Raw genomic sequence first — 20,198 nt, 5'->3', positions numbered from 1 at the left:
GTACACATGAGCTAGCTTTAATTTCGTGTGGCTAAAAATAACAGTGATGATGAGACAGCATGGGCTGTACAAACCAATATACACCCCTCACTATGTACTCGTGTTCCTAGTCTGTGCCGGGGTCTGTGCCATTGTGTCTTTTCTGCTATTTTTAGCTACACTAGCTAGATTAAAACTAACTTGTGGATGTCTATCCAAGATGCAATTACGTCTCCAATTGCAATTTAGACATATTCTTGGTTTTGAATTTTCATGTTGCTGTGCACTTGAATCTAAGCTCATTTTTGCATGTTAATTTAATTTGTTTATTAAACTTGCTACTGAAACAAAGTAATCATGCAAGGGGGAGAAGGGCCCAACCAAAATTCCATATCTGAATGCCTCTGAAACAGGGAAAAGTCCACATTTGGATCTGAAATTTGCAGGCAGGTCCCATGTTTACTGGAAGGCGATGCTCCAAGAGTTGGACTGGGAACATGTGCAGGAAAATCAGCAGTAACTCTTCAGTAGATTCAAAAATTCTAGAGAGGTAGAACACAGCAAAGTGTGCTTGTGTTCAGTTCGCTTTCAGATATGATGGGTTAGATTAACCCTTGCTGCTATAAGATGGTGCAAACTACATCTTTCCATGACAGCGAGCATCACTGCACAGCCTTAGCTCAGCAGAAGCATCATGGATCCCTCCTCAGTGAATTTTCTAGCTCCTCTCAAATAAATTGCCACATCCCAGTTCTTCCTAAGCCACTCTGTTCGTGCAACTCTAGATGAAGTGTGTTTGTCAGTATCAGTGCCCTCTCTACTTACTATCAGATGCTTAAAAACAACGAGGAGTCTGGTTGCACCTTAAAGACTAACAAATTTATTTGGGCATAAACTTTTGTGGGTAAAAAACCCCACTTCTTCAGATGCATGTTTTTGATAGCTAAGTAGTCTCTACTTGTTTCCTTCTCTTCATCACTGACTTCTGATTTTTTGAGACTTGCTGCCTTTTGAGGGCAGTAAAGAGGCTGGAAATTGATAAGTAAATCTCTTACCAAAGGCTATTGTGAGGAAAAAGTTTGTCAGGTTAGAAGGTGGCCAAAGCTTTTATTTAGTTGACTTCTGTGTATGCATTTGCAATGTTCCCCATATGTAACTGAAGCATAACCCACTGGGCTAGTAGAAAAGCCTCTGTTTTCATCTGCAACATCTGTACTCTATGAGTGACTCCGTGGAGAGTTGCAAATTTCACACACATTTCTTTGGCTATATTTCCATGTGGTCTCAGGTGCCAGAGAAGCTGCGTCGAGTTGCTCTTTTCCAGCTGTGTAATTTGGTGAGTAAGAGCTTTAGATCTGACCTTGCTGCTATCTTGTGACACTTTTGAATTTGCCTTTACCTTTTCAATGGCTGTTGTGTGTAATTAGAATATTGGTGTAGCATGTACAGTATGTATGAAATGTATGTTGCCTCTTTTCCAAAGCAAAAGAGCCAAAGATCAGTGTAGAAGCACATAAATATACTTGGATAAATAAAGAAGTGCAGGTGTGCCTTGCAAGAAAAAGTCTATATGAGGTTTAAACAAGTTTCTGCTTCATGTCTAATAATGTAGTTCAAAGTACAATACCTAATGTGGAAATTCCACTTCCCACTGTTACTTACTATTATATCGCCACCTTTTACAAATTGCATTCGGGGCTGGAACACCAACATATCACACAAGTAGCAAATATCACAAATGGTGTCTACAAGGATCCAATAGAATATGTTGCTTGGTGTTTGTATTGGGAACACACAGCGCAGTGGAATGAACCAGCAGTTCCAGTTATAAGCAATGGTAACGATCAGGAGCCACACTACATAGCGGCGATCTGGAAAAGAAAACAGGAGCCGGTGACTTAATCTGTATGAAATCATCATCTTTTTATTTCTCTCTGTGTTTGGAAATAAAGCACTCATCCTCCAGGGAAAGCAGTGCAATTTGCAAATTTACCAGACATTGTGATCTGGAGGAATAAACACTGGCCTGGGAGGTAGGAAATCCTGAGTTCTAATCATGACTAAGCCATTCCCTTGCTGTGTAACTTTGGGTAAGGCATTTCACTTCTCTGCGTTTCCCCATCTGTCAAACAGGGATGCTGATGATAGTAATACTTATTCACCTTGCTCATGGAGTGATGTGAGGATGGATGAATCTGTTCATATCAGTTCAGTGCTTTATGGGGGCAATATTAACACTATTTAGGAAAAACTTTTTTACAAGAAGAGTGGTAAAGCACTGGAATGCATTACCTAGGGAGGTGGTGGAATCTCCTTCCTTTGCGGTTTTTAAGGTCAGGCTTGACAAAGCCCTGGCTGGGATGATTTAGTTGGGGACTGGTCCTGCTTTGAGCAGGGGGTTGGATTAGATGACCTCCTGAGGTCCCTTCCAACCCTGATATTCTATGATTCTATGACTATGTAGTATGAGGTGAGATATGGGCTCCAGCCCCAGCCTGAATGTCTACACTGCAGTGAAATAGCCCCTTAGCCTGAGCCCCACAAGCCCAAGTCAGCTGGCATGGGCCAGCCCTGGGTTTTTAATTGCAGTGTAGACATACCCTGAGTCTTCAGAAAGTTTTGCAGCATTTTAGAGATGAGAATACCATTGAGTTTAATTGGTGATTTACAGTCCAAAACTTGTGTAACACTTCAAACTCAGGAGTAGAAGTTCACTCATTTCACTGTTTTGACTTGTGGGATCAGAACACTTACACTTTTCTGACAGGTTTCAGAGTAGCAGCCGTGTTAGTCTGCATTCACAAAAAGAAAAGGAGGACTTGTGGCACCTTCGAGACTAACACATTTATTTGAGCATAAGCTTTCGTGAGCTACAGCTCACTTCATCGGATGCATTCAGTGGACTTCTGAAAGATCCCAACCCTTATAGTTAAAAACAGAAACAAACCTGTTAGATGGGTTTAAGCTAGAACAGTTTCTGTGGAGGAGAGAAGATCACCCTCTGCCTTTTATAACACAGCATGATCTGTTAAAGGGAGTCTGGTAAGAGCTAGGAGTCACACATGGAATTTATTAAAGGAAGAGGGCTGGATTCACTTATGTTTAAAATAGGGCTTTAAAATAGTTTGAATGGGAAAAAGTTAGAGACTGAACAGAAAGTACCAGTGCAGGGTTTTTTTGGGGGAGTACTTATAAAACTTGTTCAGTTTGGGTAGAGTTGGATTTTCATGACAACTCTTCATTTGGCTTCCAAGACATTTCAGCACTGCAGGGGCAGTGGCCCTAGGGGATCAGGCACTGGACTGGGAATCAGGAAACCTGACTTGTATTCCTGGCTCTGCTGGTGAGCTTGGACAAGTCTCCTCACCTCTTTGTGCCTCTGTTTTCACTCTCACCATTTCTCTTTCTTGGCTACTATTGACACTGAAAGCTCTTAAGGGGGGGACTGTCTCTCACTACACACTAGTGCAGTGGGGCTCTGACCTCAGATAGGGCATCCAGGTGCTATTTTAACACAAGTAATATAAATTTTTATCCTGCCTTTGACACCTTCCTTTGTTTCATTCGGTTTACCTGTGTATGCATCTATACTGTCTGGTAGCTCCATCTTCTTCAGGTATTCTTTCAGTGGTGGTTTCTTGAATTTACAGCACAGCATGTTGCAGTAATGATCCTCTGGCTTGGCATCCTCTTTCTTTTCTTCATCTTTTTTCTCTTCTTTTGGTGGGGGTGGGGGCAGAGGTTTCTTTTTTGATGGAGCTAAGCATGTGAATGTCACAGAAGGGAACATTTAACAATGGCATGCACATGCCTCACTGTTGTGACAGATCTTGAGAGCCCCAGCATATTACAGGCCATGCAATCGACTCCTTAGTGTTTATTGCTACAATTTTCAGTTCTGTTTTCAGTTAGAAAACAGATTGGAGAGTAAATTCAGCACTGACATAGCCAGGCACACTCCTACTAACACCACCAGGATATCTAGTGCTGGGTGTCACAGAGGGAAATGTGCTTCTACGCTATCTTTCCCTGGGCAGTCAATGCTGGTACAATTACACACACGCTGGATTTAGATGGGGTAAGGCAGGAAGCACCCAGGCACTTATTCTTGCATGACTGTTGTAAACTTGCCATGGATGGGATAGAATTGCTCTGGGACCAGTTCTGCCATACTCGAGCTGAGTTTCTTACTTCAAAAGTAGTCGCTTGATTTCAGTGGGGCAACTTGCAGAGTAAGACACAGCTGAGTATGAATAGTAAATTGGCAAACTGGATCATCTATCATTTAAAAACTAAAGTAATGTAAGTGCCAGAGAGAGGGGTAGTAGGTTAACTGACACAGAAGTAGTTAAAAAAAATCTGACCACGTCTTCCTGAGCTGTCAAAGTTTATAATAGTTTAGACACTCATCCTGACACTCATCCTACCTGCTATCTTTCCCAACTTACTAGAATTCAGGAGATCAATAAATAGCTTCTGAAAAAAATGCAGAATATGAAGACTACACACTCTTCCTCCTCCTGTGCAAAGGAAGAAAACAAGCTTTTTTCTGAAGAGGAACAACATCAGTACTGTGTTTAATTATTTTCAGGTGAGATGTATTGCCTTGCGCTGCCTTATCCCATTCTAACCTACATACCTGGCATATTTAATGATGCTGGAAGATTATCGCCTGACCTTACACTTTGTTTACTTTTACAAAAGATATCTCATCTCAGTATCACCTATGTACCTGCATGTGGCATATTGCCACATATACCTTCCCATAAGGAATGTATCTTTGATCCCTAGGAATACAGATAAAATAACCGAGATGAATCTAGAAGAGAGGTGGGCAAACTATGGCCTGCAGGCCACATCCGCCCCGCAGGACCCTCCTACCCATCCCTGAGCTCCTGGCCCTGGAAGCTCGCCCCCAGCCACTCCCCTGCTGTTCCCCCTCCCCCGCAGCCTCAGCTCACTGCACCGCCGGTGCAATGCTCTGGGCGGCAGGGTGAGCTCCTGGGGCGGGCAGCTGCAGAGCCTGGCCTGAGTGGTGCTCTGTGCTGGGCAGTGCAGCTATAGCGCTGCCAGCCACCGGTGCTCCAGGCAGCGCACTAAGGGGGCAGGGAGCAGGGGGGGTTGAATAGAGGGCAGGGGAGTTCGGAGGGGTGGTCAGGGGTCGGGGGGGTGGATGGGGTCGGGACGTTCAGAGGGCAGAGAACAGGGGGGTTGGATGGGGGCACTTGGGACAGGGAGAAGGGGGGGTTCCGGGGAGACAGTCAGGAATGGGGTGGGGGTTGGATGGGCAATCAGGGATGGGGGGTCTGGGGGTGATCAGGGGACAGGGAGCAGGGGGTGGTGGATGGGGCAGGAGTCCTGGGGGGCAGCGTCAGGGGTGGGGTTGGGGGTTGGATGGGGCAGGCGTCCCAGGGGAGCTGTCAGGGGGCAAGAAGCAGGGGGGGGGTCGTATAGGAGGTGGGGGCCAGGCCACGCCTGGCTGTTTGGGGAGGCACAGCTTCCCCTAACCAGCCCTCCATACAATTTCCAAAACCTGATGCAGCCCTCAGGCCAAAAAGTTTGCCCGCCCCTGATCTAGAAAGTAGTTTGAAAATGGTGATCCTGAACAGTCATAGTTGGAGACTTACCTCTATTAAAACTATTTCATGAGGTGTCTCAATGGGTTTAAATAGGCCACATTCTCAGCTGCTATAAGCTAACACAGGGGTTCTTCAAACAAGAGTATACATACCTTTGGGGGTATGCAGAGGTCTTCAAGGGCGTACATCAACTCATTTAAATATTTGCCTAGTTTTACAACAGGCTACATAAAAAACACTAGCAAAGTCAGTATAAACTAAAATTTCATACAATATCTTGTTTATACTGTTCTACATACTATATACTGAAATGCACGTACAATATTTATATTCCAATTGATTTATTTTATAATTACACAGTAAAAATGAGAAAGTAAGCCATTTTTCAGTAACTTGCTATGACACATTTGTATTTTTAGGTCTGATTTTGTAAGCAAATCGTTTTTAAGTGAGGTGAAACTTGGGGGGTACGCAAGACAAATCAGACTCCTGAAAGGGGTACAGTAGTCTGGAAAAGTTGAGAGCCACTGCTAACTCAGCTCCACTGATTTCAGCAGAGATATGCTGATTTATCCCAAATGAAGATTTGATCCATGATTCTTGAAATATTGTCTTCCAGCATTTTAAACTCTCAGAATAGGATTTTCATCTTTAAACCACCAAATAAATAGTTATCTTCTGAGAACTAAAGCAACTTACAAGCTGTAGGACTGCCCTCAGGAGAGGACAGTAGTGGGTCAGTCAGTTTTTCTTTATAGACCGATGTCCTTGCCCTCATTTTTTTGACAATCTCTTGCAGCTGGGTTTCAGTATATTCACTTACAACCCGGCCTTGAGATGAGCTAATTAAGACAAAAGAAGAACAGTTAAGAGTACTGGAAAGGAATGAAAGAAAACTATCAGCATCAATGCTATGACATGAGTAGAATTCAAATACAAGGGCCAGATGCTGGTTTGTGCTAAGGTTCCTTTGTGCCACTGAAGTTATAATAAATAGGTAGCCAAGAAGTCTCCCAGGGTATGTCTGCACTGTAATGGAAGCCCAGGGTCAGTGGAACTTGAGTCAGCTAACCCTGAGTTTGAGAAACCAGGGTCTGAGCATCTACACTGATTGCTGACCCAAGATGAAGAATATTTTAACCCAGGCCAAAACCTGGGGCTCCAGCATCCTCACTGGAGTACTGCAGACTTCCTACCATTGTCCCATAATGTGGCTTCTCTGGCCCTTTGTTCATGGGGCAGTGTGGGAAATCTCGACTGTCCACCCCACATGTTACAGGGGTTTGAACAGCCCACCAACACATCCTGCAGAGCTATCCTTTTGATCTGCATGCGCCCAGCCATCAGAGACAGCAACTTGGAGGAGGCACCATTTGAAGAACTCTTCTTACTTGCACTTTCATTCCTGTTTCTGGTAATTGACAGAGCTTCCTTGAGACAGTGGTGGACATTTCAGCAGTGTTTTCTGACCCATTGTAGGCACCTGACAGAGCTAATGATAGGATGGGTGTGAGGACACAGACCTGGTGGACTCCAACTTGCTCAGGCTGCTTGTGACACTCTATGTAGCTGCTGATGCCCACTATGTAGACCGATGCTTCTGGAGCAGGGCCACAAGCAACAGACTGGTGAGGCCACATCATCCTGCAGATGTGGATCCAGAACTTTCACATGAAGAAAGATTCATTGCTGGAGCTTTCTAAGCAGCTTGCTCCAACCCTCCTGGATCACAAAACGTGCATGAGAGCACCCATACTGGTTCTGAAGTGGGTTGCTATAACCGTCTGGAAGCTGGCTATCTCAGACTGCTACAAGTCTGTTGCCACCTGCTTTGGTGTTGGGAAGGTGACTTTGAATAAAGTGGTGACAGGTTTCTGAGGCAATCTGGCATGTGGTTTACCCCAACGTGAAAGGAATAAAAGATGGCTTTGAGAGAATGGGGTTTCCACATTGCACTGGGGCCACTGATAGGACTCATGTGTCCATCGTTTGCCCTCCTCAAGGAGCACATTAAACTGCCAAGGTTACTACTACTCCGTTATTATGCAGCCCCTCATAGGGTACAGCAGCTGATGTATGAACATCATTGTGGGCTGCACTGGTAACAATCATGATGCCAGGTTTTTGACAGTCAGGAATCTACATTCATAGACAGGTTGGGCCACTAGTCCCACCAAATGACATTTTCATAAGTGGAGTTGCTGTCCTCACTGTTATTCTGGTAGACCCCACATACCCCATTTTGCCTTGGCTTATGAAATTATATCCTGGTCTCAGAGGCTCTGGCAAAGAAGGTTTAATTACACTTTCAGCAGGTATAGAGTGGTGGTTGAATGTGCATTTGGCAGACTGACAGGCCGGTGGTGATGTCTACAGACCTGTTTGGATTCCAGTGTCATCTACGCTATCTGGATGACTGTGGCTTGCTGTGCTTTTCACAATCATTGTGAAACCAGAGGTGAGCCATTTCCCCCTGAATGGATCTGTGACTGTGATGGACTGCTGAACCAGTACGCCCAGCTTGAGCTGGATGAATCCAGGCAACAGAAGTCAAGGATGCTCTGTGCTCCATTATGGACTTGCATGTGCCCATGGAAGAGGGAGAACAGTACCTTTTATGAATGTATGTGTGTATGGTGGGTTTCATTGCTTGTGGGGGAGGGTTCTATTGCAATGCATTGTACTTATAAATGATATGGCAGCTTATGGGATGGGGGTAGGGGGACTCACAATATGGGTTGATGTAAATAACTCATTGATGTAGATAGCTGTATTGAGAATTATTTTTTGCATACAGCTTCCCAGTTGTCCCTGATCGTGTGTCACTTTTATTATTTGAAACACACATTAGATGATGTGATATAGTGATGGCAATACCATTTTTTAAAATAAAATAAAACCCTTTATTTTTAAATATTTGTTGGAAAGGTACAATATTAACCATTGCCAGACAGGCCAGCTGCCGTTAGCACACTAATGACACCAAAACCTTAAAAAAAAAATCCCCCAGAACAAAGTGCATTTACAAGTGCAAAAAGTGAAACCATTAACCAGATAGAAACCCCCAACTGTTATGAATCCCCTGGCCCCCATTCCTCTTGTCCTGCCTTCCACGTTTGCCACCCGCTTGGGGCCAGGGAAGGGCAGTGAAGGTGTCCAGAGGGGAAGGGTGCAGCCTGGAGGACTACATGGGGGCACATTTGCCCTGTGCAGCCACTGACAGGGCCTGGTTGCATGGGCCACCCCGTCATAGAGTTGTCCAAGCTGTTCCAGGACTGCTGGACAGGGTATTGCACAGGGGATGCTGGCCATTAGAGATAGCATCCACCCAAACAGTTCCTTCTGCTCAGCTCTATCTCCCTCCCTTAACCACTGTTTCTGTTCCAGGAACTGCAATGCAAGTGTCTGCTCCCACTGTGAAGCCAGCCTGAGCCTTTCCTTTTGCCTTTCAGAATGTTTTTCCTCTTGCCGAAAGTCCCTCTGTCTTACGGACTGGACCTGTTTGTTGATCCTGTCCAGAATGTCCATCAGAAATCAACATGGAAACGTTTTCTCTTGGAATGATCCGGGAAGGTTTGGTGTTCCAGGCTTCCACTCCAGTAGAGGTTGATGGGCCTGGAATAAGACAAGACACGATGAATTATTGTCTCAAGTTGCTCAGTACAGGAGCTCAGAAAAAAAAATCTGGTTTGGAATTTCAAGGACTTAAAATGTTACTTTTTAATACTGAACTACAATATCTTGAGAGAGGGATGCCTCAGACCACAGACTCCCTGGACGCAGCCTGGTTAATAGCAGTGAAAGAGGTGCAGAGAACATTGTAAGTTAAAAAAAAATCGTAACTGCTTTTTTTTCTAAAAATTGCAGACCACAGTGGCTTTGGGGGAGATCAGTGGCTGAGACATGCTACATAAACCTTCTCTGACGTTTCAGGCATTCCACATTTTGGAGGACATAATGGATTTTGTGGTGCCTCATTGACAGAGAGGTGCTATTCCAAGCTGCAAGTGGGAAACCAGCTGTGCATGCCCTTGAAGCATTTAAGCGGATGGTGACCAAACAGCACATTTACAAATGGAGTGTACCTGTCAGCTACTGAGATGGACCTGAAAAATATGCCCTGCCCCAAAATATGGCTACCTATCTGGAGTTTCTGCTAAGGGAAAGTCTGCAGTTGTCAGCACCCAGGATTGGGTCACAATTCATGAAGGAATCAACAATATTAATAGATTCATAGATACTAAGGTCAGAAGGGACCATTATGATCATCTAGTCTGATCTGCACAACGCAGGCCACAGAATCTCACCCACCCACTCCTGCGAAAAACCTCTCACCTATGTCTGGGCTATTGAAGTCCTCAAATTGTGGTTTAAAGACTTCAGGATGCTGCGCTAATAACCACCTGGCTTAGTGCCTCCCCACAGCTTCCGATACAGCCTGTTATGACTGCATGCAAACACACAGAACTCCACTGCCATAACTCTTCCCTGCCCCTGGTCTCGCCCCCACCATTCCCTGGCATATTTTTGGACTGAATTCAAAACCCCAGTCATATTTGGGATGCATGATGTCATCACCCACGGACTGCATGCACTGCATTTAACAGAAATGAACTACGTTTGAAAAAGGCTTACATTTCCACCTTCTCTCGCCAGCCCCACCACAATTCACTGGTTTCATTTGGCTCATTACACAGTTGAGTTGGTATGGAGTGGTGTATGTACAGGGAAGGCAAAGTAAGGTTCTTGTTTTTAACAAACTGGATGTTGTACCAAAAAATGTGCACCTTCCCAGAAAAAAAAAATTCTTCAAAATGCTTCTTTACTGTTTGTGTTTCACAGTCTCCATTCTGAATTACACATGGTGGGGGTGAAGGGACACCAAAGCACTGGCATGCCATCCAGATACATGCTGCTACCCAGCATTTGTAATAACTTTTGCATTGGTTCATAGAATGCATTTCTATGCTAAAAACACAAAAATTGGGCCAGAAACTTACCAAGCTCTGGGGTGCTTCTGTCTCCTCCATCTCCCCTGCAAGTTCAGTGCCAGCTTCTTCATTATTTGCTGGTATGCATGGTCATTCCTGGTACTCTTCCTGAAATTAACTGTTTTGCTGGTTAGGCACCAGAGACTAACCAAAATCTGGCTGTGCTCCTATGACCCTTAGGCAGGGAGCTTTGTAAAGGACTACTTCTGGTTGGTGGCCACTGCAAATGCAGAACGTTCTCTGAAAGTGTGTTTACAGTTCAGCAGTCAGAATAAAATTGAAGGGTTAAATGACAAGCAGCTGTGCTAAAACCAGGGGGTTTGATTCTGTTTCCTGGAAGTTGACTGACGATTTATGGGATAAAGAGGACAAAAAACACTGGCCCATGGGATTGTGGAATAGTGAAGACAGATTCCCAGGTTCCAAGTCTGGCATGGCTGCGTGCACACTGCAAAACAATACAGCTTGAACCCTGAGTCCTGGCTGGTCTCAGGCTTGGACCCTCCATTCCTGTAGGGTCTTGCAACCTTGGGTCTGAGCCCAAGTCCAAGAGATTTGTGTGTAGACAGATGTGGGGTTAAGGCTTGAGCCAGGGCTTTCATTGCAGTGTAGACATGTCCCCATTGTTCTTAAAGCCATCATAGCTGACTCTGTGCAAACCCCCAACATCAAGAGTAGGAAAAGAATATTTCAAAGAGTTGGGGTCAGAATATAATGTGATCTGGCTCATGTTGCTTCTATAATATCCCCGAGGATATCAAACTCCTTTGAGGGAGGGGAAGTAACGTGGGAGAAGTGAGGGGTTTAGAAGGAAAAAAAATCATATGTGTCACACATTTTGATAAAATATGTGGTTTTAGCAAAATTAGCTGCCATAATGAATCACAGAACACTGTAATTAAGAGCGGAAAGGGCTGAGTGAGGGAAGGTGTTTCCAAGAAGACCACTGCCCGAACGCCCCTTCTTGTGGGAAGGGGGGCCAAATTCTGATGCACTCCGAGAGGGTATTCTCCTCTATTTCTTATTACATTCAGTTTATTTGTGTGAATCCCCTTGCTTTTTGTTCATGGACTACCTTGGAGGGGGAGAGACTTTAAGGTGACCTGGCCAAGTCACAGGAAGAGGCAGGGCACTGCAGAAGCAGAGCAGCCGTCAGCAGGAGACACCTAAGGAGAGAATTGCTACGCCATGCCTGGCCACAAGGAGTCACGAACAGTAAGTCAATCCCTTCACAGAGGCGTATATGTTACTGAGAAACTTTGTTCTTAGAAGACGCAAAACTGATCACACTGCCTAAGGAACCGTAAGGTAAGCATGTGAAAACCCTTGAAAAACAAAACCATTTGATAAAATGGAGAGAGAATGTTAAGAGTATCTGGAGTTTGTATCAATCACCCCTCCAGGTTAAGTCTGCTATGTTTTCTGTTTCCTAGAAACCCTAGAACAAAAATCCAGAGTGAACTGAACATTTATTGTGTATTTTGTAATCTTGCCATAATTTCCTCCATCACGTATCCCTGGATTTGCCTGTCCATCTGCAGTGAAATTAAATGATTTTCTTGTTTTAGCCAGTGTATCATGATGGATCTTCTGACTTCTGCACAAAGGATTTTAAACAGATTTCCTCCTTGTTTTTACATTCTTTTGGTGTGTCTGCAAGTTTATAATAAATGGGCTTTATCTCAAATTGTATGTCAAAGGTCCCTCCAGTCTGCTTATGAGTCATAGGCCAGAATGAGTGTATTTTAGGTCACTCCCAATAAACCTATGTGTGATTTTTCTCACTAGTTCACAATCTTTCCAACAGGAATCTAGGTTTCCTTTGGTGTTTGTGTGGGGTTTCATCATGGGTGTATACCTTAGTGGAACCTTGTCACTCTTTGGCAAAGGTTTTCTCTCCCAGATGGAGATGATGCTATTGTGTATCTGTTTTCTGTTATATATTCCATACTTGTTGAGTGATTGATTTTTTCCCTTCAGTCCCACTTTCCATTTCATTTTTATTGCCTCCTCTTCTCTACTGTCATCTCCTAATAAAATGGCATATGTTAAATTTGCTGTGGTTAGTACATAAGGAAGAGGCTGCTTGTGGAGAGCCGTCAATCTGGAGAGCATGCATGACCTGCATGGGGCTACGCTTTAAAATCAACTTGTAAAATCAAGCTAGTGCAAATTGCAGTGTCTCTCTCTTATTTAGTAATTTCTTGCCACAAATATATGACACTGGGGCTTTTTTAGTTCAGACTGGCTGCCTGTTGGTTTCGGGATGGAGTTTAAAGTGTTGGTCTTGATCTAAAACATTTTAAGTCGTTTGGCTTCTGCCTGTTTGAGAGACTCCATGGGATCTGTGCACTGATGACTGGAGTTTGTGGTTGAGGTGCTTTTCCCTTCCTCCTAACTTACAGACTTTGGAGAGGCTGCTGGGTTTATTTTTGCTTCTACAGTACTCCTATGACAGGTTTCAGAGTAGCAGCCGTGTTAGTCTGTATCCACAAAAAGAACAGGAGTACTTGTGGCACCTTAGAGACTAACAAATTTATCTGAGCATAAGCTTTCATGAGCTACAGCTCACTTCATCGGATGCATCCAGTGGAAAATACAGTAGGACGATTTTTATACACAGAGAACATGAAACAATGAGTGTTACCATGCACACTATAATGAGAGTGATCAGTTAAGGTGAGCTATTACCAGCAGGAGAGAAAAACTCCTATGGTTGCCCTTTTAATATATGGCAAAACTCCCTATTGGCCTAGATAGGCTCTTTAAAAATATGGATTACATAAATATACACAAATAAATAAACAGGAATTGAACTCACACATAACAGCTAGCAGGAACAATAGACCATGTTCGATATCAGAGCCCCATGCTAAGCTCAATCTCCTCTTTGAAAGAACTATATCCAATAATATTAACTTAATTGTCAGACACTACAGTAGTAATATTTTCTGATTTGGATTTGCTACCTCCTCAGCATTTTAGGGCTATTTGGCTAGCGTATTTTAAATGAGGTCTATTGAAAAGCTAATCCCTCATTCTGAGATCACCAGAACGTTAATTTTTATATAACTGTAATTGCAAATTCTATTAATTTTCAAGTTTGGTCATTCCTTGAATCGTTGTTAAGTGTGAAAGCTCTTTGGTATCTTGAGGGGAAAAAATGGTCTCCGTAAGCGATGTTGAATAGACCTGCAAGACTCAACAGGCAGGAGGTTCAGAGCAGAGCAGTTCTGAACCTCCAGCATGTCCTCTGTTGAGCCTCCCTGCACCTCAGTGCTAGTCTCTTCACTATGAAAGCAGCCACAGAGGAGCCTCTGCTGCTGCTCTCCTGGCCTGTGTGGAAAGATTGCTTGCTCTCAGGCTGAGTGCTGAGCTCTAGGATTTGCCTCTAAACAGATGCACCTATTCTTTAAGTAGTTATCCCTGACCTTTGTGCAACATTATGTACTCATCTACATGGTTGTATCTACATAGAATGGTTATGCTTGACACTTTGCATTGGTGTAAATGACTACACCAGGAGCAAGAGTGGAAAATCAGGCCCACATTTATGTATTGTATACAGATTTCTTGTTATTTCCTCGTCTATACAATTGTCTGTATGTGTTTTTCCTTATCTTACCTTTATCTGTCTGGTGAGTCGGATTATAATCACTCTTAAGTGTTTTAATACTTCCTGTCATTATAGAAAATATGTAGACACCTGCTGTATAGTTGGAAAAAAGGTCTAGGGTGAATGAAGTAGAGAAATAATGTCCTGATTGTGTTTATGTATTTAATATCTGTGAAGTAGTCTGCCTCAGACATTTATTTTTATTAAAATCTCTGACAAAACAGGGATCAGAAAACATATTGCCTATATGTACACTGCGGCCTGAGAAAATCCACACATGCCACTGTCTGTAGTAGATATATTGAACCTTGTTTTGGACAGTGCTTTACAATGTATCTGAAAATAAAATTCTGGATCTTGCCATAGGGGTAAACTATACTTTTGAGAAGGACTGCCATCATATTTTATGTTCAAGTATTCAGTCCATGTCATGTGCAAATAATTTGTAGTCTTTTATATATTATGTTGAGCATCTAGTCTAAATAACCAATTTTTAGAAGGACATGACAACACATAGCTGTAAAACTACTCAAAAAACATTTCCACAGTATGCATCCGATGAAGTGAGCTGTAGCTCACGAAAGCTTATGCTCAGATAAATTGGTTAGTCTCTAAGGTGCCACAAGTACTCCTTTTCTTTTTGAGAATACAGACTAACATGGCTGTTACTCTGAAACCTGTCAAAAAACATTATAACATGGTTGAGGAAGCTTTTTTTGTGACTGAGGAATTTATTTCTCAGTATCAGTGGAATAGCAATAGAGGGGTATATTCATGGGCCCTGTTTGGTTCATTTTGTGCCACAGGAAAGCTGCCAGAACAGGTTAGTTGGGGATTCCCCATATCCATGACTGGGGATCTCGACAGTCGGACATCCCTTTCTTTATCTCTCTTGAGAGTCCAAAGACCTCTTGCTCTCTTGAATGTGCCTGACAGGTGTCAAAAAGTAATTGTTAGTGGGGAGACACCACTGAATTGGGATGTTTCTAGTGTGGATCTGCAGGGCTCAATACTAGGCTGACACTAGTCAACATTTTCATCAGTGATCTGGAAGTAAATATAAAACCACTGCTGATGACATTTGCAGATGGCACAAAGATTTGGCAGAGTGGTAAATAAAAATGAGGACAGAGTGGTCATACAGAGTGATCTGGATCATTTGATAAGCTGAGCCCATTCACACAAAATGTGTTTTAATACAGCCAAAAGCATCTCTCCTATAAATACATTAGGGATTTTGAGGTGCTCAGATATTATGGCAATGGAGGCCATATACGTACCTAAGATAGATAGAGATAGAAAACATATTTGTGGCACATTCAAATTGCCCATTTCCTACTCTGCAATGCTAAGAATGGCCCGAAGCTCTAGAGATAAAGCATAAAATGGTTTAGCTTTTATTACCAAAATCTTAATAGCCTGAGACTTTACAAATGCAAAGGCAAAGTTCCTTCAGAATTTCCAACATATATAAACATTTAATTTTCCAGTCTGGGAAACTAATTGGTGACATTTGAGATCCTGTACCATTACAGAAGAACCTTAACTCAACTATTCTTCTCATTAGAGCTTTTGAAACATATTTATTGTTCATTTTTCCCCGGTGCCATCATCTCTCCCTCTCCTTTTTGTGGAACAGTATTTGAAATGTAGAAAAGGTGATATCTGGCAATGATAGAAAAGAACAGGGACCTTTTTTGTATAGAACATGCACTCTGAAGTGATGACAGCATTCTCACATTTTCCCTTGATGAGGGATGATAGAATTTTTATTTACATTGTATTCTGAAACTTGTTTCATGCTCCACCAGACACTTTGAATTTAGATTGATGTTACTTTCATTCTACTATCCACTTTCTTAGTGATATAACTTATGTAAACATGATGATTAATAACATAATTAATAGATCGTTTAGTTGCTGTGATTTTGTACATAATGGACACTATAAAAGCAACTCATGGGCACAATAAGTTTCACAAAGGTACCATGCAAACTGAACCATCCATCACAATTTATGGTTACACTTTATTTCAGAACATTTGTACAAGTAATACAAAGAGATGCTATTGTCAGCATTAATCAAGTGATCTTGAAATAAAGTGCACAGATAACTATCTTCCAGCACTGTTTGTGTTTTCTTCATCAAGTGAGACAGCTAGGGAGCTGACAGATGTGAAGTAAGGCATTGCCTACATGGAGTTATCCAGTGCCATTGAACTAAAAATCAGCTTCTATAATGGTCAAACTCCTAACTAACCATCTGAGTTGCATGAAATTCCTTCTGTTACATTCAAAGATTTGCCACAGCAGTTTCTTTGAGAATCCTCTTAATCATTTAATCACAACAGGCTGTGAATCCTCTAATCTTCTTTAGAAAACTCTCTAAGGGGAAATCAAGCTCAATACTGAGCGCACAGAACTCAGGCTCAGGTACCAGACTAAAATGTGAATAAGATTTTATTTTAATTACTAATTTTGCAGCATGAACTATGTGAGAAAAAGTCAAAAGTACATATAAAGTATCAATTAACTATTTTTTTTAAAAAAAAACTTAATTAATATCAATGCAAAGAAGTTTAATTGCATTGAATATTTACTCTGGTCTCATTTTAATAAAGACTTAATCATTTAAAAAACTAATTACCAAAGAACAAGTACACCATTTTATAAGAAGCAGCAAGTTACAGGATTATCTCACTTAACTTATTCATACATCTGGTACTGTTGTGTCATGGGGGCTTTCCTATTTGTGAGTGATTAAGTCTGCTCTATCTGGGGAATCTTCAACTTACCTCAGGAATTATTAAAGAACTTGGCCTGTTACACTGAAACGCTTATACTCATAACCATTTACTTATACACACAGTAATTTATGAGTACAGAATTTCCAGGAAATAGTATTCTCACCAGATTATAGTCAGAATGTATGGTTCAGAGCTGTATAGAGTTGACTAGTATAGGAAGACTAATTCTTCTTTTGAACGTACATGTATCGTTTTCTATTAACGTTCAGTTTGTGAAAGATGTTCTTCACGAGACACCTCATCACTGATGACACTACTGCCATGCAGGCTTCACGTTCTTTCTCGATGCTGCCCATGCTATCGATAACAGAGCTGAGGTAGGTGAAATCACAGATAATCTCGAGGGCGTGATCACCCACTCAGGTTCTAGAAGCCAAATTGTCAACCAGAAGAATTTTGTTTTTACCCCAATAAATTTTCAGGATGATTTTTGTTGCTGAGCTTTTGAGGGCTTTAAGTGCTGCAACAAGTTCTTCCATTGAGTTGATAACTAGTGCTATGTCGCTGGCAAAATTGATGTCGGTGAGGTTCTGACCATTAAGGTGTATGCCTAAAATGCATATACTTAGTGACAAGCATGTAGTCTATGATGGAACTGAAGAGCTCTGGGGTGGCACCACATTCTTGTTGAACACCTGACCTATTTCAGAAGAAGGTATTTTTTTTCCATTTACAAGAACGCGACTTGAGAATCATCATATAAGAGATGGAACACTCTACAGAGCTTGTCAAGGAGGCCTGCAAGTTTCAAGATCAACCAAAGAGATTCACTGGCAACAGAGTCAAATGCGGCCTTGATATCCATGAATGCAAGGTGAATGGGGTGCTTGAATTCTCATTGTGGTCTTCTCTTGCTCCTTAAGATGTCAGTGGCATGGGCCAACAAGACAGAAGCCAAAACTTTCCCTGGGATAGATAAACAAGTAATGCTGCGAGAGTTACAACAGTCTTGTTTGCTGCCTTTATGTTTCCAAAGTGGTAAAATAATGTCTTTTTGCCAGTTGGACAGAACCAACTCTGTTCTCCAGATGATATTGAACAGTGTCTGCAGCCACAAAAGAATAGCTGGTCCAGTGCTAATAGCTGGTCCAGTACTTTTTAACATTTTCACAGATTCCTGCTGCCTTATTTCTCTTAAGCACCTTTACATCTCTGTAGACGTTGTCAATAGTAAATTTGCCAGGATCATTTGTGCAGAATGTGTCAACTCAGCAGCGGCCTTAATGTCAGGGTCCAAAGAAATTGGGAGTGGTGGGGGTGGTTTAGCATCTGGCTGAAATGTTCACTCCAGCATGCCATGCCCTCTGTTTCTATATTGATTAGCTGACCAGTAATTGAGTAGACCACCCAGAGTGAATGACATCAAGAACACCTTTCATATACCAAACACCTTGATAACTAAAGGGATGAAGCTGAGGATATATAATGCTTTGGTGGTCAGTGTTCTGACCTATGGGACTGAAACATGACCCCTCACTGTCAAGATAGAAAAAAAGTTGGACATCATTCAGATAAAGCATCTCCGAATGATCAAAAATGTCAACTGGTACGTATTTAAGTTGAAGGCAGAGATCTGCCTTCTGACTAAACAGATCTCACTCTCTTAAATGGTTGCCCAGTGCTCTCTAAGGTAGTATAGTTCTCTGCTCCTAATGCCTACCAACTTCCCTGCGAGAATCATCTTTGACTTTGACCAACTGAAAGCAGGATGGAAAAGACCCCTCAGAAGACCTAAAACATGATGGTTGGAGACTGTCAACAGACACTTGTCCCTCACATGCATTCTATCCCATAACATGTCAGATTTGGTTAAAGGCACAACATCTTGGAGCAACATAATGTGTTTGGTGGCCTCTACGCTGTCCAACCAACAGCATGAGAACTAACCATTTTCTGTTAATGTCAATTGAATGACGAATTGAAACAGAAATTTCCCATACTGAGGTTTTAAAAACTGAAACATTTAACATAATAAAATTTCCCAAGTATAAATGAATACGTTCTCAATGAAAGACACTGCCATTTTTAATCTGATTTGGATGTGGATGGTACCATTGGAAAGCCAATAACCCGTACATGTACAACAATATTGAGGGGATTTTTTTAACAGGATGAAATAAAAACTATCACAGATTTGTTTAGGGTTACTTGCCTCTGATCTCAGAATCTTGCCACTCCCACACTGGGTAGAGCAGAGGATATGGAGAGTGGGATGTCACCTTCAACGTTAAAATCCCATTGGGAAGGAGAGAGGAAAAGAGAGACAGGAAGTTCTGGCTACTTTTTTTTCATGCCAAACTCTCATTGGGGAGGCAAGAAGGGGTAGAAAAGGAAAAGTCCAGAAAAGAGAGAGATGATTGACTGATTCACCTCTGATGTTACAATTCTACTAGGGAAGATGTTAGACAATTCTGCCACCCAAAAATGAGCCGTCCTACAGCAATGACAAGGGGGAGAAAGTATGTGGGAGAGGAGAAGCTTCCTTGAGCTCATGATCCCACTACTCAACATAAACTTTCATAGACTGGGGTGGAGGAGCAGAGAACAAAAGATGAGAAAGACCAGAAAAGTAGTGGGGGAATAGAAGTAAGGTACTCTGCAGAATGTATTACTGGTTTGACACTTAGGAATGTTGGTAAGAGATTTGCCCTGACCCCAGTCACCTGACCTGAGTCACAGCTCCAAAGGTCAAAACTCCTATCAGATAAGAGAGGTCACTTTTCACTGAGTCCAGGGGTTACAGAAAGTGAGAACAACATTCATTATGCCTATCATGGAAGGAGCTACCAGACAGAACTGTGAGTATGAATATAAAAACATTTAAACCCAAATATATATTTAACATTATACACATACAAAACTATGTTAAATGCAAGTTAAGATTGCAAAGTCAAGCCTCCAATGCAAGGAGATGCCAGAATTAACATTGACTGTGCAGCCATGACTCAACTCCATTTTACGTATACATAATATCATTTTTTCCATGGAACCCCTGGCTCATTCAGTGCACAGGATGGATGGACATCACTGAATGAGAAGCTATTCAGTATTTTTTTTCTCCTTGTTGTTCAGTATGTTGGCCCATGCCTTATTTACTGCACAGCATTCAAACCCATTTCTGAAGACAGAATTATTAATTTTCTCATGGCCTTTCCTGTGTGTTGGATTTCCCCCCGAGATCTCTTCCACTTGATTCCCCAAGAACTCAGTTTGACTCCAGTGTTGTC

The 20,198-nt window shown here is 42.2% G+C and overlaps 1 protein-coding gene across 1 annotated transcript in view; it reads right to left on the bottom strand.

The window, feature by feature from the left end:
- The window catches only part of CNGB3 (cyclic nucleotide gated channel subunit beta 3), a 140,586-nt gene that overhangs the window by 50,996 nt on the left and 69,392 nt on the right, over positions 1 to 20,198 (bottom strand). Inside the window, exons 3-5 of the mRNA XM_073329320.1 lie at positions 6,258 to 6,400; positions 3,553 to 3,738; positions 1,642 to 1,850 (exon numbers count right to left, since the gene is read on the bottom strand). Of these exons, the coding sequence (XP_073185421.1) occupies positions 1,642 to 1,850; positions 3,553 to 3,738; positions 6,258 to 6,400 (538 nt within the window). The remainder of the gene's footprint in view (positions 1 to 1,641; positions 1,851 to 3,552; positions 3,739 to 6,257; positions 6,401 to 20,198) is intronic.

Source organism: Lepidochelys kempii, chromosome 2 (assembly GCF_965140265.1).
Source record: "Lepidochelys kempii isolate rLepKem1 chromosome 2, rLepKem1.hap2, whole genome shotgun sequence".
Taxonomy (NCBI): Eukaryota; Metazoa; Chordata; order Testudines; family Cheloniidae; genus Lepidochelys; species Lepidochelys kempii.
The sequence above is the reverse complement of the archived record's forward strand: the minus strand, read 5'-3'. Positions and strand labels throughout refer to the sequence as shown.